Source organism: Spermophilus citellus, assembly GCF_964194105.1.
Source record: "Spermophilus citellus genome assembly, chromosome: 11".
NCBI classification, from domain to species: domain Eukaryota; kingdom Metazoa; phylum Chordata; class Mammalia; order Rodentia; family Sciuridae; genus Spermophilus; species Spermophilus citellus.
Window position 1 is genome coordinate 34,731,812 of NC_138192.1, and position 26,651 is coordinate 34,758,462.

The 26,651-nt window shown below is 42.3% G+C and overlaps 1 protein-coding gene across 1 annotated transcript; it reads right to left on the reverse strand.

The window, feature by feature from the left end:
* Positions 1 to 817: 817 nt before the first annotated feature.
* On the reverse strand, positions 818 to 25,552 carry CYP27C1 (cytochrome P450 family 27 subfamily C member 1; the record flags this gene model as incomplete). The annotated part of the gene is made up of 9 exons (XM_081261687.1): positions 818 to 992; positions 2,537 to 2,740; positions 3,221 to 3,299; positions 5,001 to 5,167; positions 9,983 to 10,146; positions 11,650 to 11,859; positions 15,301 to 15,500; positions 18,139 to 18,329; positions 25,304 to 25,552. 9 exons carry the CDS (start codon positions 25,550 to 25,552, stop codon positions 876 to 878), a joined length of 1,581 nt encoding a protein of 526 aa, XP_081117813.1. The 3' UTR covers positions 818 to 875.
* Positions 25,553 to 26,651: the final 1,099 nt, after the last annotated feature.

Below are 26,651 nucleotides of genomic sequence, written 5' to 3' on the forward strand. Positions count from 1 at the left end.
AAAAGTCTAAAAGCAGAAGATTCACCTAATGATAGACTGAAACCTCCATCATGGTAAGCCAAAATCAACCTTTTCTCTGTTTAAGTTGATGTATCTCAGGTATTTGTTATAGTAACAGAAAGCTGCATCACATATCAGGCAACACAATTTTACATTGTCATAGTTTCAGTTCTTCTACATCTGCTAGGATTTGATTTGGTTGAAGAAAAAAAACCTGACTGTTCTTGATTTCACCAAGGGCTTTTTTATATGTCTTTCAAATAAAAATGAATATTCATCTTCTTTAGGAGCTATGACTAGAAAGGCAAGCTCTGGTTTGGAGAGGAGAATAAGAGTACCATCCTTTTAATTTGTGAACCCTTCTTTTGGGATCGAAATCTGATGCTCAGGATAAAACATTGTTTCTGGTGTTTGCATCCCATGGTCACAGCATTACAAGAGGCATTCTTAGTGTTCCCTCTTCAAATTAGAAAAAAAAATAAGTTGCCTTCTACCTAAGCCCTGATGTCAGTATTAGAGAACATATATGTTCAAGAACTGAATTTGTCTAAACCATTTCTTTACACAAATGTACAGAATACATCCAGTCACTAAAAACGGAGCAGAGGACAGTATGGCACATGGGAATTCAGTGCCACTGCTTTTTAAACAGCTGTTTCCCCGAAGAAAAGGCAACTTCTGGCAGGCAAAAGTAAAATAGCCCTCTCACTGCATTCCTTAGCATGATTTCCAAGTCTTCAAGAGCCGGGAAGGCCAGTTGATCCCAAGGCAGGCTCTAGAGCCCCTCCTCCACTGCTGTGGCCAGGGATACACACACACCTAGTGCATGCTGACGAGCCAGCTCCGCTCCACCAGCCCGGGTTCCAAACCCAGGCTTACTTTCTGTTAACAAAACGTACGTGGATGGGCTCCGCCGGGGTCAGAAGCCCATGGGTTTTTGCATGAACAGCTTTAGTCCAAGAAGATGTTTTGATCTCAAAATGCTGAAGCAACTAAAAAGAGAAAGAGAAAGAAGGATTCAACATTGGGACAGGGCTAGGGTGTGTCTCAAGAGCACTTGCCTGGTATGTATGAGGCCCTGGGTTTCATTCCAAACACCACCCACACACAATACATGGGGGCAGCAGAAGATTCTGGATGCTCTTTAAATGCTTTTACTCCTCCTATTGTGGCAAGAGGTTTCAGGGAGGTGAGGCAATGAGAAGGTGCCTGTTCAACGTGGAGGCCAGTGACATGCTGGCCATTTGGAGATAGCATTAGATCTCATACAACAGCTTTGCCTGTCCACTGAGCAACAGTAACGAAGAGGTGCACGCAGAACGCTCTCATGATTCAGGTTTTATTCTTCATTTCAAAATCGTAGCCCCATTCTTTCCATTTTAGGTCTACATAAAGGAGGTATGGAAGGATCAAAGAGAATAGACCAAGTGAGATTTCGGGTTTCCTGCTGGATCACAACCTGCAGCTGCATCGGATACAACGCAGACACAGCAGCAGGGAGAGATGTCGGCAGGCGGGAGATGGTCCAACAGACTCTGGGTGTTGATGGCTGAATTTAAACATTCCTGACATGTTCCTTTGATTTTATTTCTCCTGTCTGCCATTCAAAAGTAGAACCAACCCTGCCTCCTAGGGTAAAAACTGGAAAGTGCCTAAATGATGGATTTTAAAGAACTCCAAAGTATCAATTGTCCGAAAGCAATAACCTGCCCAGCCAGTTGGCAAGGCCACCCTTGGGCTTAGGCAACAAAAGACAACTTGCTCTAATACAGATTCCTAGTAGGGATGGGGGCCTGGCTCAAATCATTCAGACAATGCAGGCGGCAGATGAGCTGTTGACAATATAACCTCCAACTTGTGACTAGGCTGTCCCCACTCGGCCCTACCTCTCTCTCCAGCCTTATCTCCCAGGCAAAGACTAAAGGCCCAATGATAGGTCCTCGGGTTAGGCTTCAGATCCAGGATGGAGTCAAGCAGGGATCAGGGTCAGGGCTTCAATGAGGACACTCATTCTTTGGTCATCATTAAAAGAAATGAGCAGAATGGTGTGTCTTTGGGCAGCTCCACAGTGTACGAGCACCAACGTGGTCTTGTCTAAATATCTAACCTCTGACCTTTCACTCTGACCTTGCACATTGCTCCCCATGTGATGAGGTTTGAAGACCACTCATTTGCCAGGGACCATTGGTCTGTCTTGAGAATGCCCCATGTGACAGCAGGACTCTTGAGCTCAGGGCTCCAAGAACTCCCCACACCCCATTAACATACACATACCACCTAGGCTTCAGGATTCAGCATCTTCACCTTCCACCAAACAGAATCCCAAGGAGGAAAGAAATGTGGCAGGGCCTGTGGGGTTGAGATGGTACCTGCCCAGGATGGTGTTTTACAGTACACAAGGGATTTTATGCAAACCCCTTGCTTTATTTTTAAGTTTTCAAAACTGAGTCCTCTTTCTTTACCTGAAAGTTCCGACCCAGTTGAGCCCAATAAGAGAGGTCACGCCCAAGGCCAGAGTTTGCCTTGCCTGCCTCACCTGGATCATGACCAGGTGAATTTCCAGCTCTGCGATTCTCCGCCCAATGCAACTGCGCACCCCATAGCCAAAGGGGATGGACCCAAAATTGTCAACTCTGTCCAGGTTTCCTTTTCGCAGCCAGCGCTCGGGCCTAAACTCCTTGGCCCGAGGGAAGTTCTCATCCTCGTAGGAGGTGGCATAGTGGCAGAGGGCCAGTTGGGTCTAAAAAAAAGAAAGAAGAGGATCACTTGAAGGCAGAGCAGAGGCCAGCACAGCCCTAGCCAGACTGTCCCTTCAGAGAGGCCCCTGGCCTGGGGGAGCCACAGAAGGTCCACACAGACCCAGATGGACCACACTCTTCCTTCCCCTCACACTTCCTGGCCCACTCCCATGTCAATACAGCCTCTGAGAGAGCGAGTTCCAATCCTTGGGAAACTGGCAGAGCAGAGCTGCTGCTTTTACAGGGCAGAGCCTAGGGCTAGAGGGAGTGGCCCTGTGTGCTACAGAATCATCTGTTTTGCTTTTGAGGAGTAAGTTTCCAGAGCAGTCAGACCACACAAATCATCTCACTGCTAAAGCACCATCTTCATAAGCACAGTATAAGAAAGGGACAAAGACTCCCTGAATGTCGAAGCAGATTTCCAACGCAACCACCAGTGCCCAGCCCTGCCCCTCCACCCCTGTCATGGCCACCAAACTCACGCCTTTGGGAATCAGATATCCGCCAATAACCAGGTCTTCTTGGGTGACACGGCCATTCCCTGGTAGCACTGGAAACAGCCTGGAATGGAACCAATGGGAACAGGAATGGAACAGTGACTCTTAAACTACTTCATTAAACATTTAGGCATCTGAATATATTGCCACATCCATTAAACATTCTAAAAAACAGCTGGGTGCAGTGGTGCCCACCGGTAATCCCAGCAAATCGGGAGGCTGAGAATCCCAAATTCAAGTCCTCGGCAATTTAGCAAGACCTTCCTCAAAATCAACAAAAATTTTTAAAAATTTTTAAAAGGACTGAAGATATAGCTCAGGAATAAAGCACTCCGGGGTTCTATCCCCAGTACCAAAAAAAAAAAAAAAAAAAAATCTAAGAAGTAACAGTGTACAGTTTCAGCTAAATCTTCTAAGAAGGATTCAACAGCAAGTATTCTGGGGAATACGAAAAGGGTTACAAGGTCAAAAAAGTTTGCAAAACACAAAGCAAAGCTTTGAACATGGTCTTATGTTCTCAAGGGGGAAAAAAGTTACAAGTTTCTGAAATTTTATGTATACATGGGACCACTTTATCAAAGAATAGTTCATAGGATTTAGGATCCTAAGAATCATTTAAGAAATGGTACTTCAGTTCTCAAATTGTCCTGAACAAAGAACTCTTTTAAAAAATTAAATCCATTTTTTTTAAGGTTCTGGGGATTAAACTTAGGGCCATACACTTTCTAAATATACATTTTTCCACTGAGATACACCCCCCAGTCCATTTTCTTTTTCTTTTTTTCAAGATCAGTCAGCATGCTTAAATTAAGGATTCAGTGCAAATTAAAGTATTGGTATCAAATCAGGTTTGAAAGAATTCTTTTCACGTTTACTATAGAAAATAATCTTTGTTCTTTGTCATAGCAGTTCCTCCACAGAAGATGCTGGTTAGGGGGACTGCAGAGGGGGAAGGAATTTCACTCATCATAAATGTCCATCTCCCCCCAAAACCACCCCCCTTCCACCTAAGACAACCCAGCTTTTTCCACTGTCACTGAAGCCCTGTCCAGGAGCAAATGAGCCTCACTAAGTGGCTTCTCCAACTCAGACTAGGATGTTCACACAAGAACCACAGGATACTGTGAACAGGTCTGGTAATTAGCCTAACAATCCAGTGTATTTTTCTGACAAATCAATCTTGTTCCACTTTCTCTTCAGAGGAACACAGTCAAAAGCATTGATCCAGGAGCCACTTGGAAACTCTGGATGGACCGACTGTATAAAGGAGGAATAGCATTCAGTGACTGCTTCAAAAATCTTTAGGAAGAACAATGGATATTGGAAAGACAGAGTAACTCTTCTTCTAACCCAGACAGGAGGAAAGATAGATAGTTACAAACATCCCTTTCCTACCCAGTTTAGCTGGTGGGTGTAGACTGAGGATTTGCTGAGACAAAGAATCGGGAGAAGAATGAACAGGGAAAGGTCATCAGGTACAAAGTTTCAGCTGAATAAGAGAAAGAAGTTCTGGTGTTCTTCCATGTTTCAAAACAGCTGAAAGGGAGGATGGTAAAGGGTCTCACCTCTCAGAAGTGATCAATGATAGAAATGCTAATTACCTTGAATTCATCATTCCGATGTATGCTTGTGTTGAAACATCATATTACACCCCATAAATATATGCAACTATTATTTGCCAATTAAAAATAAAATAAAACTTTAAAAAAAAAGAATCAGAGATAATAAAGGAGATAATTTGTTGACTTTTACCCCTGACTTGTACCTCAGGGTTTCCTTCAGGAGAGCTCTGACCAGCGGGACTTTGGGGACATCTGCTGCAGTTGGAACATGCCTTTCCCCCAAATTCTTGACTATCTCCCGATACACGGTCTGCTGCACTTCTGGGTGCCTTGCCAGGAGATACACTGCCCAGGATAACGTGAACGATGTCTAATAAGAGAAACCGGCAGGCACAGGCATGTCATGAGTAAAACCAAAGGTTTACACAGCAGTCAGAGTCAGATGTGACATCCCCTGGGAATAAGGGTAGGAGCAAAACCATATCCATACCATCCTATCTTTGCATTTGAGTTATTACCCAGACAAAAGATTCTTCTCCTTATTTCAGACCAGAAAAATCAAACAACTATTTTTGGAACATCAACTCTATGACTCAAGTGCTTTTTTTTTTTTTGGTGGTGGGGGGGGCGCTACAGGTGATTGAACATAGGGACACTTAACCACTGAGCCACATTCCTGGCCTTTTTTGAGAGACAGGGTCTCACTGAGTTGCTTAGTGCCTCACTAGGTTGCTCAGGCTGGCTTTGAACTCTCGATCCTCCTGCCTCAGCCTCCTGAGCTGCTGGGATTACAAACGTGTACCCCCGCCCCATGCCCAACTCAAGGACCCTTCCAATGAAGAGCCATGGGGGAAATTATTTCAGCACTTTTTGAATTATTTCAGAGCAATGTGCCTCCTCTCTAGGGAAGCCTGGGGGACCTAAGGAATGACAGTCAAGGCTAGAAGTTCTGCCTGAGCTTCACAGGACATTTGCAAAGGTTACCTGTTTTTTTGTTTAAAAAGGGGCCTAAACCTGTCCACTTTTAAAAGACCTGAGAACCATGACATTCTGGCATCCCACAGGCCCATGATGGCTGGGCCTGGCCTGCTCCAGCTGCCCTAATCTAGAGATTGAGGAGTGCTAGAAAGACATCAGTCAGTCATTGTTCCTATCAATTTATCAACAAAAATCAGCAGCTAGCCATAGAGTCTCTCATTTGTGTAGTGGTTTTTTAATTTGGTTCGGTTTGGTTTTTTAATATGGTACTGGGGATTGAACCCAGGGCCTCTCATCAACCAGGCAAGCATTCCACTACTGAGCTACACACCCAGCTCTGCGATATCACTTTTTAATACCACTTCTTGGTCTGATTACATTTCCAGTTATTTAGAATAATTCTATTTTATTATACTAAGTCCCAAGAGTTCCACTAAACTTAATACCACTATCTATGTGACTGTATTTCACTTGCTTGTAAGGAAATTCCACAGTCTAAATTCTTTTTCTTTCAATCTAATTTAATTATACCACATGAATATCATTTCTCCTCCAAGTCAATTGGTAGTGTTCTGTTTCATTCTGATATTGAACACATCTTGGTCACAGTATATTATTCGATTGCTACCCTAATGTATTCTACTAACTCGGATTTCATTTAAATGAGATCTCTATAAACATTTATCACATGGATTTGATTCACTAAAATCTCATTTAAATGAGATCCCTATAGAAATTTAGTACATGCTTATAGAGAGCAGGCTCTCCCATAATTTATAACATATAATACAATGTTCAAGCTCTTCCTTATAAATGAGAAAAAATTATTTAGATGCTTTCTATTAAGAGAACAGAAAAATTATATTAGACTCATGTCCTTAGGGGAAAATGAAACATGGTATGCAATGGTACAATATTCACTGATTTTTTTTAAAAAAAAAAAAAAGAGTAAATTACTGTTAAATACTACCACATGGATGAATCTCAAAGTCATTTCTCTGAGTGAAGGAAGCCAGATGCAGGGTATATGTATTGTATAATTCCACTGACATAAACTTTAGAAAAATATGGTAGTGGTTTCATAAATGCTTGCTGCAAACAATCTGTATCAAATTATACAGTTTAAATGGATGCAGTTTATTATGGACAAATTACACTGCACTAAAGTTGATTCCTTTAAAAAAATGAGTTTGAAATTTTAAGAATGTTTCCTGGCTTTCTTTCATTCCAGGACACAGAAAAGGACCCGGTACAATCTCAACCCCACTCATTGCGATACTCTAAATTACCACCAGGGGGCAAGAGGTACAAGTGTGTACAAATTGACTCCTAGACTAGGCGGTTCTTTCATTCTTTCCAGATGCAAGTGGTGACTTGGTGTGAGCAAATTCACACTATTCATCACTTTCACATAATCAGGATAATCACTGATTGCATCAGTTAGTTTCCATTTAATTCTTACTCTTTTTGTTTTATCCTTGCAGAATTTCTGGAAGAAGTTTATACTGTTTTTTGTTTCAACATATTTAAGTGACATTATCATAAAAGTGATATAGGTTAGCCAGGTACAATGGTGCATGTCTGTAATCCCAGCAACTTGGGAGGCTGAGGCAGGAGGATTACAAGTTCCAGGCCAGCCTCAGAAACTTAGCAAGGCCTTAAGAAACTCAATGAGACCCTGTCTCAAAATAAAAAATAAAAAGAGCTGGGGATGTGTCTCTCTGGTAAAACACCCCTGGATTAAATTCCCAGTACCAAAAAGTCAACCCTGGTTTTGGTTTGGGGGGTTCTTTTCCCTCCTTTTAAAATGAAGCTCTGTGCCTTAATCAAGGTCAAGGAAGCACTTGCATGAAGGAAAAGCATGATGTGACAAGCTCAATTGCTAAGATCTCCCACTTGTTCAACGTAGGCGGTAACCCCTTCCTTAGGAGATGCTGCCATGGGGGGCGTTCAGGTTAGTGTTTTCAATACAGCAGGGTCTGGTGCAACCTCGCTTCTTACTTTCCAGACACACCAGCAGAAGCACCCCCTCCAGCCCAGCACTTCCCCACTTTGCTGCCAGAAATTTCATTCAATTGACTATGTTCTACCACATACTGGAAGTACAAGCCTGTTGTTTTGTTTGTTTCCTTGTTTCATCACTTCCTTTTAGCAAAATTTAAAACTGTTCTAGGGCTGGGGGTTTAGCTCAGCAGCAGAGCCCTTGCTCTGAGGCCCTGGGATCGGCTGGCATTCATGAGGCCATGGGTTGGATCCCTAGAACCACAAAATAAATAAAACTACTCTGCACCTACACCCACATGTATACCATTTTTCAAACACAAGCAAATGTGTCATATTACATGTTTTAGGAAGGAACATGACTCCCCAGTCCCTGGACCTCAGCCAGAAAACCCCTGTTAACAACCCAGTGTATACTCACCACCCTTCTGCATGGCCACACGATCCCTTACAGACACATATATGCACACATAGACAGGAAGGGGGTGGCCACAGTGTCTTGCTAATGGGATCACCTCAAAGTCCATTGGCAGTGCTGTTTCATTCTGATAATGAACCCTTCTTGGTCTGGATTCTATTTTCTTGCTTCAAATTGATATGTTTACACACATACATGCACATGCACACATATTTACAAGTCAAACTGTTTTAAGTTTTCTGTCTTTACACTCTCCATATAATAGGTCATGGGTTTTGTTTTTGTCTTTTTTTGTTTGTTTTAATTTTTAGTTGTAGATGGATACAGTACCTTTATTTTAGTTATTTATGTGGTGCTGAGGATCGAACCCAGTGCCCCATGCGTGGAAGGCAAGCAATCTGCCACTGAGCCACAACCCCAGCCCAACAGGTTGTGGTTTTAAAGTTAGCCAGGCTTTATAAAATGAATTCCATGGCTTGGAAAATTTTAAAGGGTAAATAACAAGGTGTTTAATGTCTGTACCCTCTTCATGGCTGATATTATGAAATAGTGAACAAAATGTTGGCAAAATGGGGATGATTTTTAAACTGGAACACTTACTGCAATTTTATGTGTGTGATTATGGAATTGTGGTTATGTTTTTCATAGAATTGACTGTGTAGTTTTGTTTTACATTTTACAGAAAGAAAGTTTTCTCCTGGCGATTTTCTGCTAGTACAGGTGGCCTCAGTATATGTAGGATTGGTTCCAGGACAGAGGCTGGGTATGCTCAAATCATAAAACAATGGTATGACATTTGCATATGATATACATATAATTTATATACACCCTCCCCCATACTTTTAATCATCCTAGGAGATTCATAACACCTAATGAAATGTCAACGCAAATAGTTGTCATAATGTATTACCTAAGAAGTGATATAATAATGTTCATGCACATGTAATTTTTTTTCCTGAATATCTTCAATCCAGAGTTGGCTGAATCTACAGGTATGGAACCTGCAGATATGGAAGGCCAACTATACAAACAAGTACAGTGTACTTAAAGCATTTGCCCTACTAAGAATGGAACCACCATTTGACTCAGCTATCCCTCTCCTCAGTCTATACCCAAAGGACTTAAAAACAGCATACTACAGGGACACAGCCACATCAATGTTTATTGCAACACAATTCAAAATAGCTAAACTGTGGAACCAACCTAGATGCCCTTCAGTAGATGAATGGGTAAAGAAAATATGGTATATAAACACAATGGAATATTACTCAAGCAATAAAAGAGAATAAAATCATGGCATTTGCCGGTAAACAGATGAAGTTGGGGAATATAATGTTAAATGAAGTTAGCCAATCCAAAAAAAAACAAATGCTGAAGGTTTTCCTCTGATATAAGGAGGCTGATTCTTAGTGGGGTTGGGGGGGGAGCATGGGAGGATTAGATGAACTTTAGATAGGGCAGAGGGTGGGAGGGGAAGGGAGGGGACAAGGGGGTAGGGCAGATGGTGGAATGAGATGGACATCATTGCCCTAAGTCCACGTATGAAGACATGAATGGTGTGAATATACTTTGTATATAAGCAGAGATATGAAAAATCATGCTCTATATTGTAATGCATTCTGCTATCATGTATAACTAATTAGAATTTAAAAATTTTTTTAAGAATTTTTAAAAACTGGTAAATAAAAAAGAAAAAAAAAGTGTCTTCTCTACAAGGAAACACTCCACCAGAGCATGAGGAAGCAGTGCCGCGCTTCATTCATTGAGAAAACAAGCACCGGTACTTACTGTGTCAACGCCGGCCAGCAGCATCTCGGTCATGTTGGCGTAGATCTCCTCCAGCGTCAGTGTCTGGCTAAGGAAGAGGTAGGTGAGAAGTCCCCCGCTCACCCTCTCCCCTCGGTCCAATTGGCACTGTATGTCCCTCAACTTGTTGTCGACATGAATTTGGCCTGTTGGAAAATGGTATTTCTTTGAAAAGCAGTTTGGGTTGAGAATAACCACTTTTGTCTCAAGTCTCTCTTGGTCCTCCCCATGATGTAACTAACCCAATGAAGTTTGCATAGCAGGTGACAGAGGCTAGGGAAACCCAGCTTGATCTCTTGTCAGCCTTGGGGTCTCATTCATACACTTACTTGTATAAATGAATGAAAAACTAAAGACAATCTAAACATTTATTCCTTCCTGAAAGTAATATCTATCTGGAAATGTTCTAATCCAATAACCAAGGAGTTATTATTATATTATTATAATATAGAGAAACAAGAATGCAATTCTTTTTTTCCCACTCTGGTTCCAGAAAAAGAAAAATGAATTGATCAGGGCAAAGGCAATGATTATTATCTGAGATGTTACTACAAAAAGACAACAAAATATAATCTACAACAGAACCTGTACATTTAAATGAATGCTGACCTTCAAAAAGACGCCACGGGACACATCTTTTGATATTAGCATTGTTCTAAAACATTTGGAAAGGCATTTTGGAAATCACTTTTTTCTTTTTGGAAACACCTTTTTGGTAAAAAAAAAAAAAAAAAAAAAAAAAATTTGATGCCAGGCTTGGTGGCACATACTTGTAGTCCAGAGACTCAGGAGGCTGAGGCAGAAGGATCTCAAGTTTGAGGCCCCTCAGCAATTTTGCAAGGCCCTAAGCAACTTAGAGAGACCCTGTCTCAAAATAAAAAGATAAAGAACTGGGGATGTAGCTCAGTGGTTAGGCACCCCTGGGTCAAGCCTCAATATCATCACCCCCATTTATTGATTGATTGATTGATTGATTGATACTGGGGATAGAACCCAGGAGCACTCAACCACTGAGCCATATCCCCAGCCCTATTTTGTATTTTATTTAGAGACAGGATCTCACTGAGTTGTTTAGTGCCTCACCATTGCTGAGGCTGGCTTTGAGCCACTGGGATTACAGGTGGGTGCCACCACGCCTGGCCCCAAATTTTCTGAGTTGCATAAGAAAGCAAATCTTCTTTATAGTGTCACTTTGAGAATAAATAAATATTCATCTTCCTAGCTCGTTTTCACTAGGTAACAAAACAAATGAATCTATCCCTTTCAAAAAAGCTGCAATGGAGAATGTTCAAATAAAAGTCCATCAGCCTCCAATTCCCTCAACAGTTTGAGTACTGACAGATTTACTGGACTAAAGATATTATCTTCCGGAGGGAATTTTATGTGCATGTGTCACTGCTAGCATATTTTCTCAAATAGAAAGAATTATAAAATTAAAATTAGGCCATGTAACTAGTAGTCACACCCCACATGCTTTTCTTGCTTATTTGAAAAACAAATATGAAAAAGTTATGAATGCAAATAACCCCTGGAGGTCCATCGGATCATCCTCAGCCATAATCACCCCCTGCCTGGAAACACTAGATACACGGCTGCAGTCTCATCACCCTATAGATGCCATAGGTGCCCTTCCTCCAGCCTTCTCTTACTGAATTTGAAGAGTCCATCCCAGGACCTGCAGAATTCTCGCCAGGGTTTGGGGATGAAGGGGCGGAGCCATCTGGGGATGGCACCTGCGTACATGGAGGTCTTGAACATGCTGAACATGAGCTCCAGGGCTTCAATGTACTCCACTGTTGTCTGGGGGATGTGGTTCTCCAGGCATCCTAAGCGACTCTCGTAAAGGATGGTGGCCACACCTGGGTGGGGAAGACAGTTCAAATGTTCTCTTCTCCTCCATCATTTACCATTATCAATACCATAACAATACGTAATATGTGGCATTAAAAATAACTTTCAAAAGTGGTCTAAGTGGGGGCTGGGATTGTGGCTCAGCAGTAGAGCGCTCGCCTCTAATGGGCGGGACTGGGGTTCAATCCTCAGCACCACATAAAAATAAAAGCATAGTGTTGTGTCCATCTACACCTAAAAAATAAATATAAAAAATATTTTTTTAAAAGTGGTCTAAGGGGTCTGGCTGCTGATGTGGCAGAATGGGAGAGTGTACAGCTTGTGTGCCCAAGGCCATGGGTTCAGTCCTCAGCACCACACACACACACACACACACACACACACACACACACAAAGGATGCTCTGGGAGCCTTTCAAGAGTCACTCTTATCATCCGATCTCCATCCTGAACTACAGGATGCTGTGCTGCTTCATTTAAATAGCTCGCTTTACAGCCCTTAAATACATATTAGGAAACCCACCAGAGCCAGGCATGGGGGTGCACACTTGCCTATCCCAGTGACCCAGGATCAGGAGATCCGCAACTTGAGCAATTTAGCAAGAACCTGTCTCAAAATAAAAAAGGGATAGAGATGTAGCCCAGTAATAAAGCACCCCTGGGTTCAATCCCCAGTGGTAGCAGGTGGGTAGAGGGGAAGCCCATCAGAAGGACGAGATAAGAAGAATCCTAAAGTTTAAGTAGCGTGTTTAAGGTTGCAGAGGACTGGAACTCAGGTCTGAGATGACAAACCTTGTGAGGAGAGTAAGCTCTCCAAGCCTGATGCTGCTCAGCCCCTTCACACCCGCCTCTCTAGTTTGTCCTAGTTCTGAGGAGGGAGGAAGCAAAACCCAACCAGGGCCCCTTCCTGCCTCTTTTGGAGACTATGAATCAGCTTTCCATCACGGGGCTCAATGGGGATAATTGAAAACTGTCTCCTCCTGGGGATCCCAGACCCAGAGAGCTAAAGGAACAGAGGAAGTGACCTCATGGATCCGTGGAGGGTAAGATGGTTCACTGTGTTTATATTACAGTTCTCTGTTGATGTCATTGCTATTTTTAGAAAACATTCCTATCAGAATTTCAAAGTTAAGAGTTATATAAATCATATATTGCTGGTGGGACCACAAATTTGAGCAATTCTGGGAAGCTAAAGGGAGATTCCCGAAAAAACTAGGAATGGAACCACTATTTGACCTAGCTATCCCACTTCTCCTATATATCCAAAAGATTTAAAATCAGCATACTACAGTAGCCACATCAATGTTTATAGCAGCACAATTCACAGTAGCCAAGCCATGGAACCAACCTAGGTGCCCTTCAATAGATGAATGGATAAAGAAAATGTGGTACATATACACAGTAGAGTATTACTCAGCCATAAAGATTTCCCTGTAAATGTATGGGACGGAAGGCTATCATGCTTAGTGAAATCAACCAGTCCCAAAAAGTCAAAGGTTGAGTGTTTTTTCTGATAGGCAGAATATAATCCAAAATAAGGGGGTGTGATAAAAAAAAATAGAGGAAAGATCAGTGGAATGGAGGAAGGGGATTGAACAGGAAGGGGAAAGGATAGGATAAGGAAAGAACAATGGAATTCCTGTGACTTAATCTCATCATCATGTATATCCACAAGACTCTGATTATTTTTAAAAAACTATAAGTAAATAGCAGGAAGATCAATAGAGAGAAGAGAACAGAGGGAGGGAGGAAGGATTGAAAAGGGGATGTACTGGGGACTGGATTAGAGGAAATTATATTCCATGCTTTTATAATTATGTCAAAATGAATCCTAATGTTCTATATAACTAACAAGAGCCAATTAAAATGGAAAAACAAAGAGATAGGCAATATAAAAATCTTTGTTAAAATTAAAAAGAAGAGTTAAAAATTCAAAGTAATGGAAACATTATTTTAAAAAGATCCAGTACCCCCCCCAAAAAATGAGAAACCTGATAGAAGTGTCTTCCAGACATATTTTTAAGAAAAAAGCAATATGTTTTGTATACTCGAGGATATAGCTCAGTTGGTAGAGTGCTTGCCTAGCATGCACAAGGCCCTGGGTTCAATTCCCAGCACCAAAAAAAAAAAAAAATAGGGTTGGGATGTGGCTCAGTGGTCAAGTGCCCTGAGTTCAATCCCTGGTACCCCTGCCCCGCCTTCCCCCAAAGAAGAAATAATCAAGATGTAAGGAAAATTAGTTGTGCTTAAAATATGCTAGGGGAAAGGGAGGATTTAAAATACATACGTGTGTGTGTGTGTGTGTGTGTGTGTGTGTGTTTTGTATACTATCATTTATGTTTTAAAAGTAAAAAGAATATTCATGTGTATTCCATTGTAGGTACATAACAGATCTTGATGGACACATGAGAAACCGAGGGCCTTAGTCACAATAAGGAAGCAGGAGAATATTTGATGACTACCTTTTGGTTATGATATCTGAATTATCCGACAAGATGGAATGACTTTGTGATAGACCAAATATACATACACGTATATACAGTCTATCCCTTCATAACTGTGGGTTCCTTTATTTTTTAATTATGCTTTAAAAAAATGTGTAGTGACTAGGAACATGGATTCTTGAACTAAAATGACCTGGATTTGAAACTGATTTTTAATCTCTAAGAAAAGGAATTGGGGTATAACCTTGAGAAAGTTCTTTAGAAGGTCTCAGTTTTCCCTTTTGTCCAACAGCAGGGACACACCTGGTTCATGCTAGTGAAGCCAGAATTAAAGACAGGCAGTTCATATAGATAGGTGATCCAGAGAATGAAGGCCAATTTGGGTGTCAGAAGTTGGAGACTGAAATGTTAATGCCTTCAGAGCCCTTCCTCCACCCTTATCAAGATAACTGGCCCCTGCTCCAACCTGTTGCTAAGGTAACCTGTCCCAGGGACTGTCCCTCCTTATATGGAGTTATAAAAGTTGTTAATTAATGCACCCTAGGCCCCCTTCCTTCCCAGATCACTCCACCTTGGCCCCTCCAGCCCATCTGCTTCTCACCTTTTGGCCAGCCTACCTGAGCATCTCCTGAGCCTAATCAGGAAGGAGAGAGATAAGGGGGGAGAGAGCAGGAGAACAAAGAAAATCTAGGATGTATAAAAGAGGCAGAATGCTCTCATTTCTTGGGGCACCAGGATACCAGCTATGGACCCCTACTCCCTCCCAGGAGAAGTCTATGTTACCCCTTTATAAATAAACCCTGCTTTATATGCCTGCCTTCGAATGCTTCTCTAATATTAAGGAATGTGAGGAAGCAGAACTGGTCCCCCATAAATGGTGGTGTCATTAGCACTGTGGGGATGACATGTGTGTATGCACTGGGCTTACACTGCCTGGGGCACAGGAAATGCTCAAGGAAAGAAAACTACTTTTTTGGCAATTTTCCCATCTTCTGACTCCACCTCACCTTCCATTGAATATTTGAAGAAAAGATCATTGACATTAGTCACCGTTTCCCCATCTTCTGCGTGGCTCCTGAGGATGTAGATTTTTTTAATCAAATCAGCAATAACTTGGTTGACTTCTCCAGAGAAAATGGCCACATCTGTCGGTTTCAGAATTCTTTGTCTTAATACACTTCTCATCTTGAGCCACTGTTCACCTTCCCTAGAAAAACAACATGAATTTCAGATAATCTTACTTACATTGACATTCTGGGAAGGAATTCAAAACCTATGAAAAACTTCCCATCCATAAAGAATCAATAAGAGCTGCCAATCAATGAGAGCTGCCAGTCAAAATTAGATAAACAAGGGCTACAGATCAAAATGAGGTCAGCAAGAGCTGCTGGGAAGTGAGGAGGAATAACTTAACTCCTGTTAGAGCTTAAGTTGCTGCCCTTGAAGCAAACTTTTTTTTTTTTTTTTTTTTTTTTGCACCAGGGATTGAATCCAGGGGCACTTAATTCCCAGCTCATTTTTTTCTTTTCCGTTTTTTTGTTGGTTTTTTTTTTGAGACAGAGTCTCACTAAGTTTCTTAGGACCTCACTAAATTGCTGAGATTGACTTTGAATTTATGATTCTCCCGAGCCACTGGGATTACAGGCATGCACCACAGTACCCAGCTCCTGAAACAAAGTTTAAGGAAAAATTTACCCCTGGGAATCATGTAATATGATTTCCTTTGAAAAACCTATCATGATAATATTGTAACATAATTTAATATTTCTCATAATAATATCATATTTTAAAGATATGAAACTGATTAGCAAAAGAGAAATATATGCTAATCTATACATATATACTTTGTATATATATTTGTGTATATATATATAAAGTATATATGTATAAGTTCGTATGCACACTTCTCATCTTGACCCTTCATAGCTGTGGGTTCCTCATCCATGGATTCAACTAACTGAAGATCAAAAATATTTTTTAAAAATTATGATTTAGAGATGATTTAAAGCATACAGGAGGATTGTGTTGGTTTTGTGCAAATACTGCAGATTTTGGTATCCACAGGTGTCCTCGAACTAATCTGAGGACACCATGGGTTACTATTGATATTTAAAAAGAAAAAGAGAGCCAGGCATAGTAGTGCACACCTGTAATCCTAGCTACTTGGAAGGCTAAGACAGGAGGATCACAAGTTCAAAGCCAGCTTCAGCAACTTAATGAGACCCTGTCTTAAAATTGAAAAATTAAAGGGGCTAAGAATGTAGCTCAGTGGTAAAGCCTCCTTGGGTTTCACCCCACCCCACCCCGTACCAAGAAAATAATAAAATAAATCTAAAAAGAAAACCAAAAAGGGTGACTGCAGCTCTTTCCCAGGGGGGTTGGGGACTCCTGGCTGCACTTTAGAGGATGCCAAGCTCCCTAAACTGATTAGCAACACCTCTCACCATGAAGGCAGGATGCTCAGTGAACAGTCTGCAGCAGGTCTGAGGACCGCTGCACACTGTCCCTCAGAGGGTTCCAGTGAGGCTGAGCTTTGTCCAGTGGCCCACAAAAGCAACCCTCCCATCCATCCACACTCAGTGTTTCTCTCCCATTCCTTCCTGGCTTCCCCACTCCCAAATGAACCATTGCAATTAAACCCTTGCCTTGGGATCTGTTTTGGGTGACCCCAGCTAAGCCAGCCAGTCTCCTGGGCCAGGCATTCCCTCTCCCCTTCCCACCTGTTCTAAAGTCACCAGCAATATGCTATATATATATATATATATATATATATATATATATATATATACACACACACACACACACATACATACACACACATATACATATACACACACACACACATATACATATACATACACACACAGAGTATATATGTATACACACACACACATACAGAGAGAGAGAGAGAGAGAGAGAAATTGAATCTCTGGCCCACAGAAATTTGGGTCAGGGATTACATGGACATTCTGGCCTCCTCCCTGCTTGGAACTGTGCCAATTATTTCTTCAAAGGTACCAACATGTTAGTGAACCTTGTTCAGAATTAATTATCACAGTCTGCTATGAAACACGAAAATCACCATGGTGCTGGAGATTCTTAGCCCCCACTAGGAGATTTGCTTTTGGGTCTTACCCTCTTCTACAGTTTGGGTAAGTGTCCCCAGAGGCCCACATTAAACAAAGGCTTGGTCCCCAGTCCATGGCACTACTGGGAGATGATGGTGACTTTAGGAGGTAGGACCCGGGGGAGGAAGTTAGGTCGTGTGAGGATGTGTCCTTTCACACATGGGAACCCTTCCCTTGCCTCTGTCTCTTGCACTCCCCAGCTGCTAGGAGATGAGACTCTTCCTCCATCACTTGCTCCCCCCCATAATATGCTGCTTCAACACAGGCCCAAAAGCAATGAGCCAACTGACCATGGACTGAAACCTCCAAAAGTATGAGCCAAATTAAATGTTTCCTTTTTTAGAGTTGATTATCTCAGGTCTTTTGTTACAGTGATAAAAAGTCAACAACCCTCCTTCCCCTGTCCTTTAGCTCCCTGGGTGTCACTGAGTGGACACCTAAGCTGCAAAGCATTGCTTGAGAAGAGCACTGGCCCATCATTCAGTCAGTGTGGCCTCCACCTTATCCCAGCCAGCAGACCTCTTCACAGAGGAGGAGGGAGAGCCCCATGGAGCTCTGCAGCTCCTGGTGTTAGGAGATCAGGCAAACTGGCTATTTGACACTATTCCACTGAAACTTCTGTACTTTTTTAATAGCTGCCTTTTAGGAAACCAGTGTTGTGGGCATTCCTTCCTGAGTTCCCTCCAACGCTTGGCACAGCCTGGCCTGCATACTCACGCTGAGATGAGCCCGGTGGCTCTCCCTCGTAAGTCTCGGTACTCCTGCCAGGACTCCATGTTGGCTCTCTGGGGCGCGACCCCCTCCGCCCGGAGCACCTGAGCCACCATGTCGCGGTCTGCAATAGATACTACAAACTGAGGACCAAAGTGAGACTTGAAGATTTTTCCATATTCCTGTGTGTGCTTCTGCTGCAATACCGTGGAGAAACCAAAAAAAGGAAAAAACACACAAATATGATATACCTTCAATGTCAACATTCCTGTGTGTTAGAGAAGCAGAAAATGGGGGCAGAGGGAAACTGTATATTCATTCTATGGGACTGTATATCAGAGCAGTACCTTTACATATGCACATAATCATATGCATAGAGGCTTGTTTATTTGTTAGCCGTGTGGTTTTTAAAATGCCACACTGTCTTCATGGACAGAGATGCACTAAGGAGACACACATCCTAAGCCAAAGGAGCCCCAATCAACCAACCCCTACCCCACAGCCCAGCTCTACAGGAGCCTGCTCTGTGGAGTGAGTCATCTGGGGAAATACAGTGGGCCGCTAAAAATGGCCTCCAGGGGTTCAGTGATAGAGCACATGGCTAGCATCGTGTACAAGTTCAATCCCCAGCACGAAAGGGAATAAAAACATTAATAAATAAATAAATAAATTTAAAAACCTGAAAGGGAAGGGAAAGGCATTTAGACTCTAGTCTAAAGGGGAAGCAAAATCATCTCTGTTCACAGATGACAAGATTCTCTATAAAGAAAATGTTAAGGAATTCATGGAAAAAAATAAATAGACATAACTCCTGATTCAATTTGAGTAGCTTATATCTCTATGAATTTGTCCATGTCTTCAAGATTTTCTATTTGGGTATAAATTTTCAAAATAGGTTCTGATTATTGCCTGTTTTTCAGTGGTGTCTGTCATGAGATTTCCTTTTTTCATCACCAATTTTAGTAATTTGAGTTTTCTCTCTTTCTCTGATTCTTTTCAAAGAACCAACTTGTCATTTTGTTGATTTTGGCGGGGGGGGGGTGAGGATAGTTTCTTTTGTTTCAATTTCATTGATTTCAGGTTTGATTTTAATTATTACCTGTCATCTACTGCTTTTGGTGTTAATTAGGTCTTTTTTTTCCTAGGGCTTTGAGATGTAATGTTAGATAATGTATTTGTTGACTTTCTATCCTTTTAATGAATGAGCACAATGCAAATAAATTTCCTCTTATCTCCGTCTTCATAGTATACCAGAGATTTTGATATGTTGTATCGCTATTCCCATTTACCTCTAAGTATTTTTTTATTTCAGCCCTGATTTCTTCTACTAGCCATTCATCATTCAATAGCATATTGTTTAGTCTCCAGGTGTTAGAGTAACTTCTATTTTTTATTTTATCATTCATTTCTAATTTCATTTCATTATGATCTGATAGGATTCAAGGTATTATCTCTATTTTTTTTTAATTTTCTAAGAGTTGCTTTGTACCTTAAGATACAGTCAATTTTAGAGAAGGATCCATGTGCTCCTGAGAAGAAAGTGTATTCAGTCATTGACAGATGAAACATTCTATATACGTCTGTTAAGCCTAAAGTATTAATTATATTTTTTAGTTCTATAGTTTCTTTATTTTGTTTTTCTTTGAAAGATCTATCCAGTGGTGAAAGAGGTGTGTTAAAGTCACCCATTATTATTGTGTTGTGGTTTATTTGATTCTTGAAATTGACAAGGATTTGTTTGAATCAGGAGGACATAGAAAATTTAAACAGATCAATTTCAAGCAAGGAAATTGAAGACATCATCAAAAGCTTACCAAGAAAGAAAAGTCCAGGACCAGACAGATTCTCAGCCAAGTTCTACAAGACCCTACAAGAAGAACTAACACCAAGCCTCCTCAAATTATTCCATGAAATAGAAAAGGAGGGAACTCTTCCAAGCATTTTATGAAGCTAGTATCATCCCGATACCAAAACCAGACAAAGACACGTGAAGGAAAGAAAATTTCAGACCAATAATCCTGATGAACATAGATACAAAAATTCTTAATAAAATACTGGAAAATTGTATACAAAACATATTTAAAAAATAGTGCACCATGATCAAACGGGGTTCATCCCAGGGATACAACCTTGCATCAATAAAATACAGAATCAATATTTAAAATTGATCACATCAATAGATTTAAAGACAAGAATCACATGATTATCTCAATAGGTGCAGAAAAAGGATTTGACAAAATATGGCATCCATTCATGTTCAATACACTAGAAAAACGTGGGATAGTAGAAACATACCTCAACATTACAAAAGCTACATATGCTAAACACAAGGCCAACATCATTCTAAATGGAGAAAAATTTAAAGCATTTCCTGTAAAAACTGGAACAAGACAGGGATGCCCTCTTTCACCTAGAAACTCTAGCCAGAGCAATTAGACAAAAAAAGAAACTAAGGAATACAAATAGAAAGAACTCAAATTATCCCTATTTGTTGACTACATGATTCTGTATTTAGAAGACCCAAAAAACTCCACCAGAAAACTTCTTGAATTCATAAACAAATTCAGAAAAAGGATATAAAATTAACACCTATAAATCATTTGCTGTCCAATATATATCAGTGATGAATCAACTGAAAGAGAAATTAGGAAATCTATCCCATTCACAGAAAAAAAAACTCAAAGAAAATATTTGGGAATCAACCTAACAAAAAACGTGGAAAAAATCTAAAATGAAAACTACAGAACACTAAAGAAAGAAACTGAAGAAGGCCTTAGAAGATAGAAAGATCTCTTGGATAGGCAGAATTAATATTGTCAAAATGGCCATACTTCCAAAAGCACTATACAGATCAAATGCAAAGTAGACATCTAATAAGGGACTTGTATCTAGTATATGTTTTTAAAAACCTTTTGCAACTCAATAGTACAAAAAGAGTAATAGTAATTGAATTAAAAACTGGGCAAAGGATTTGAATGGACACTTCTCCAGAGATATACAAGTAGCTAATTAGCATATGGAAAAAAGCTCAATATCGTTAGTCAAAAGAAAATGCAAATCAAACATATTAGATTTCACTTCACACCAAAGAGGACGACAATAATCAAAAGGACAGATAAAGCAAGGATGTAGAAAAATCAGAACCTCTTATGCTGTTGGTGGGAATGAAAAAGGGTGTGGACACTCTGGAAAACAGCTGGCAGCTGGTCAAAGGGTTAAATATAGACTTTTTATTTTAGCCAGCAAAACCACTCTTAGATAAATATCCAAGAGAAAAGAAAACATGATACTCAAATGCTCACAGCAGCACTATTCATAATAGGCAAAGATGGAAACAATTCAAACATCTATCAATTGATGAATGGATAAGCAAAATGTAGGTACTGACACCTGCCGCAACTTGGAAAAACATTGAAACCAGTCACAAAAGACCACATTTTATGTGGTTCCATTCATATGACATGTCCAGAATAATCTACAGAAAACTAGTTAGCCAAGAGGAAGGGGAGAGTTGGAGTGACAACTGAAGGTTATGGAATTCTTTCTCTTTCTTCTCTCTTTCTTTCTAGGAGGGAATTACTGTGGATTGAATCCAGGAATATTCTACAACTGAGCCAAATCCTCAGCCCTTTCTACTATTTCAAGTCTGGGTCTCACTAAGTTGTCCAGGTTGACCTCAAACTTGTGATCCTTCTGCCTGAGCCTCCTGAGTAGCCGGGATGATAGGCGTGCACCACCATGCTCAGCTTGGAGTTTCTTTTTAGAGCATTTTAATAAAAATGTTCTAAAGCTGACTTGGTGATGGTTGTAAACTTCAAATGTGTGAACTGCACGGTACATGAATCATATATCTATGAAGTTGTGAAAGAAGGAAGGAGACAGGGAGGGAGGAAGGAGTAAATTGCAATAAATATAGATGGACAATTAAAGACAGAAAAGGGAGGGGCTCCAACATGGCTCAGTGTGACAGGACTGGCCCTGCAGAAAATGATGAAGGCTGTCTTTGGCATCCACCATCCTTTCTCAGCACTCCAATTCCCAGTCTTGGAAATGGCAGGCCAGGGAGACTGTTGTCTCTCCACTCTTTGGCCCACAGGTGAAAGCTCTTCAGTCCTTCTGTGGATTTGGGTGAGGTCCACCTAGGTGAAGACACTCAGACCTAACTGGAATGGGTGAGTCTCCAAGGGGTCACTTCTAACAAGTAACCTCAAAAGACTCCAGGTTGGGCTGGGAATGTGGCTCAAGTGGTAGTGCGCTCACCTGGCATGCGCGGGGCACTGGGTTCGATCCTCAGCACCACACAAAAATAAAATGAAGATGTGTGTCCACCGAAAACTAAAAAATAAATATTAAAAAATTCTCTCTCTCTCTTTCTCTCTCTCTCTCTCTCTCTCTCTCTCGCTCCCTCTTAAAAAAAAAAAAAAGACTCCAGGTCTCTGAATGGGACCCGTAAAGGGGTGGCTGATAATGGAAACCACTGAGAAATGGACTACTGCTCAGGCAAATCCAGCTACTGAATGGGCACATTCAGAATAGGGGGCTGGCAATAGAAATACTACACACAGTTTACAGCACTTTTCAGTGAAGTGGTACAGTCAGTGATAATACTTAAACAGAGATACTGGAGTTTGAATACTGGCTCACAGTTTACTAGCTGGGTGACCTCAGTTCCCTCACCTGCAAAATGATGAAATAATAGAACTTGCCTCACATGTAGGAGTTAGAACTTCGCCTGTATATGAAAAGAGTTCTAGAAATGTTCATTGCTGTTATTTATTTGTTATTATCAGTTTCACAGCCCAAATCTCATTTGACCTCACAATAACCAGTGGGATGGATGGAGATTGTTAGTCTCCAACTATAGTCTAGAGACAATAAGTGACTAGCCCAAGACAAGTGGCTGCAAAGGGCTATCACTGAAGAGAAGATTCTGGTACCCATGATTTTGCTGCTCTGTCACACCTGAAACAGCATTTGGTATATGTACATATACTCTGCTACTGAGTTGCGTGAGCTTGGACCTAACTTAGCTAATACTGTGGATCTCTTCCGTTTATAAGAGAATTGAATTGTAGAGCTGAATGCAAGGATTCCTTTGAGTTAACATTCTGTAATTACAAGGTGAGTGCAAGTAAACTGGATGAGATGGGTCACAGAATAATGCTCTTGCTCCCAGAAACGTTGCTTTACTGCAACCTGGAGAGCCAGAAGAAGGGCTTCACTTAGAACCAACCTAGAGCACCGGAGCACCGCTTCAGTGTGGCTAACCACAGGCTGTAAAGCACTCCCTAGCGGTTCTCAGAGGAACTGCAGGAAGAAGAGTACTTCAAACGCCAGACCTGAGAATTCTGGTGGGGTGCTCTCTGAAGAGTGAAGAAAAAGGTGAAGCCAGAGAGAGTAGGTCTAACTGGGAGCACAGAGGTCCTGCCTGCTGTGTTGTGAGAAAGCACCAAGTGAGTCAGTTCCTTGACTGTGTGCTCTGGCACGTCTGCCCCGGGGGGCATGGGTGTGGTGGTGAAAGATGTGTCTGAGCAGTGAGCAAAAATGGCTGGCTGGGTTCAGCATGGTAGGTGGAGGCTGAGCAGATGAATGGAACAAAAAAAAAAGTCAGTGGAAACTGAGACATATCCTTTTTGGGGATTCAGGTTTTAACCATGGTCAGCTTTTCAAAGAAGCCGGTGCCCAAGGAACAAACTCTAGACTGATGGTGTGAGTGAGGTTAAATGCAGATGGAAGTAGAGATGGATACAAGAAAAATTAAGCATAAAAATTTAGAAATCAGGCTGTATTGAACTCATAACAAGCAAATTAAATAGTTTCCACTGTATTTGGAAACTCTTGTCCTAAAATCTTAGGTTCATAGAAGAGAGAGAGAGAGAGAGAGAGAGAGAGAGAGAGAGAGAGAGAGAGAGAGAGAGAGAGAGAGAGAGAGAACCTTCTGGACTCCCACAATCATGATGAAGGGTGAGGGCTGGAGAGGAGGAGGCCAGTTGTGATTTCTGTTGAATTAAAATTCCTCCTCATGCTCTGTTGCTTTTTTCTTAGCGAGGTTTCTACTTCTCTGACTTTAGGCAAGGCGCCTGCGCCATCTGGGGCATTGGCTAGTTGACGAACCAAGAAATGAATGAAGCCCAGGTGGGGGGTTGGAAAAGTGCCTCCGAGGACCAGTAAGTTTCTCACAACAAAAGGAAGTGGGTGCGTGTGAGAAGAGGGTGTTTCGGGAGCCCAAGGGCCTGGATCCCAGAAGTAGCTGTGTTCTAGGATTGCAAGCCCCAGAAGGCGAGCAGATGAAGACACCAGAGGAGGCGGCAGCTGCCACCACAAGTTGGAGGGACGGAAAATTGACGCTTCCAGGGGAAGGCCACCTCAGGATAAAAGACGCAATTGGAGGGGCAAGGGTCGGGGTCAAGATGAGAAACGAGGGATCCCACATCATCTCGCCAAGGGTTACTGGCATATCTGGGATCTTACCAAGTCCCTGGCCCAGCCCTTACGCGTCGACCCTATAACTATGCAACTCCAAGCCTCTGAACTTCACTTTTTCCAATTATAAAAAAAAAAAAAAAAAAAAGTACTAGACCTGAACACAAAGCTATCAGTCACATAGAGACACGCGGGGCTCCCAAGCGCCCTGAGTTTCTGGCTGTGCTCCTGAGCCGGGTGCCCGCGCCCAACGCGTGGAGACTGCGCTGCGCTCGGCCTCCCGAGACCGCGATCCCCAGGGGGCGCTCCCCTTAGGACCTCGCAGCTCCCTCTCTCCCGGGAGACCACCGCCCGCTGCTCCTTCCCAGCTACCCCTGCCTGAAGTCACATCCCTGCCTCGCCCCCTGACGCCCCCTCCCCAGGAAATCCTCCCTGCTCCCTCGCCGGGCTCTCTCTCGGTCGTCCCTTCCGAGGACGCCACTTCCCGGAGCCTCTTCCACAGCTTTCCTTACCCTGGCCCCCTGCCCGCCGCCACTCACCGTCCTCCAGCCCGACTCCCCTCCCCGGAGTTCTCTCCCAAGGAGATCCCTATCCCGACCGCCCTTTCCCGCCGCCTCCTCCCGGAGTCGCCTTCCCAGCGCCCCTAACCGGACAACCCCTACGCGGATCCCCTCCCCGGGGCTTTGCGTCCGCCCTCGGAGGAGCAGCCCCCGGCGGCTCGCCCTCCCCGCACTGCGTGCGCGGCTACCTGGATCTCGTGGATGCGGCTGAAACCGTCCTTGCAGAAAAACTCCACCAGGTTGGCGAGGGTTCGCGGCCCCGGCATGGCCGCGAGACTCCGGGGCCCCTCGGCCCTGTCTTCGGCCCGTGGCGCCCCGGGTCGCCCAGATCCTTTGTCCTGGGCCCGCGCCCCCAATAGGAGCCCAGAGCCCAGAAGCCTGCCCCGCCCGGGCGCCGGGCGGCGAGTAGCTTTCAGGATCCGCGCCAGCAGAGCCATTGCGGTCCTTTGCATTGGTGTGCTTGTTTAAGCAGCTTCTCGGTTTCGGGGATTGCCCTTTGAGGCTGCTCTTTCCCGGGTTTTAACTTGCTGGAGCAGAGCTTCTTCGAACTCATGCCGTCTGGGCATCAGTTTACATAGATCATTATTAAAGGCTCCCTCCCTTAGGACGGAAAAAAAAAAAAAGTCTGTGATTAGACTGCGAGAGAATGAGGCTATTATTTTTTTTTTCTTCACATTAGATTAATTCAGCATTTAAGCGTTCTTCGAAACCACAAAGTTTTAAGGTCCAGCCCACTTCCAGCCATGGCCAACAAAAGAGAGAGGGAGAGAGAAATCGACTAGGATTTTAAAAACAATTTTAATTTTCTTCTTTTAAAATTACTTATAGAAAGTATAATAAAGAAATCTCCTTCGTCTTCTTTTGTGTTTTATAAAGATTTTTATGATTTTAAGTTATAGTGTTGAAATTCCACATTTAAAAATGAGAATTTGTGTTAGGGGCGAATTTGCACCCTGTTATTTTACCGCGTGCCCTAGATGATAATAAGGATCATTTATGATGGCTTTTTTGGAACTTGACAATTCTTCCCCCCACCCCTTGCAGTGTTAGGGATGGAAACCAGGCCTTAAGCGTGCTACCCAAGGGGTCTGTCACTGAGCCCTACCCCCAGTCCTGGGTTCATCATTTTGATTCTGGCCACCTTTTGAAGCAGGGAGAAAGAATGTGAGGGTAATGACTGCTGCAAATTGTAGGCATTCCCTGGGCTCTCACAGACCCTGGAGAAGTGAAAACACTTCTGTGGGTAGGCAGGGGAGTGGAATTTGCCAACATAGGGTCGGAGCTCAGTGCCTCTGCAAAAAAGGAAGTGCTTCCCCAAAGGAGGGACTTGGCATAGCAAAGACTAGGAAGGGAGCCCAGATCCTGTTAGCAGCTTAACCACTTATCCTGGAAACCCAGCACATTATTTTGAAGATTCCAGAGTTTGTACTCATGTATATAAAGGTAAATTTTTTAAACTTTTTAAAAAACTCTACAAATATTGTTACTAAACGAAAATAGTAGTTATACCTTTACAATTCTGTTAAATCTATATTG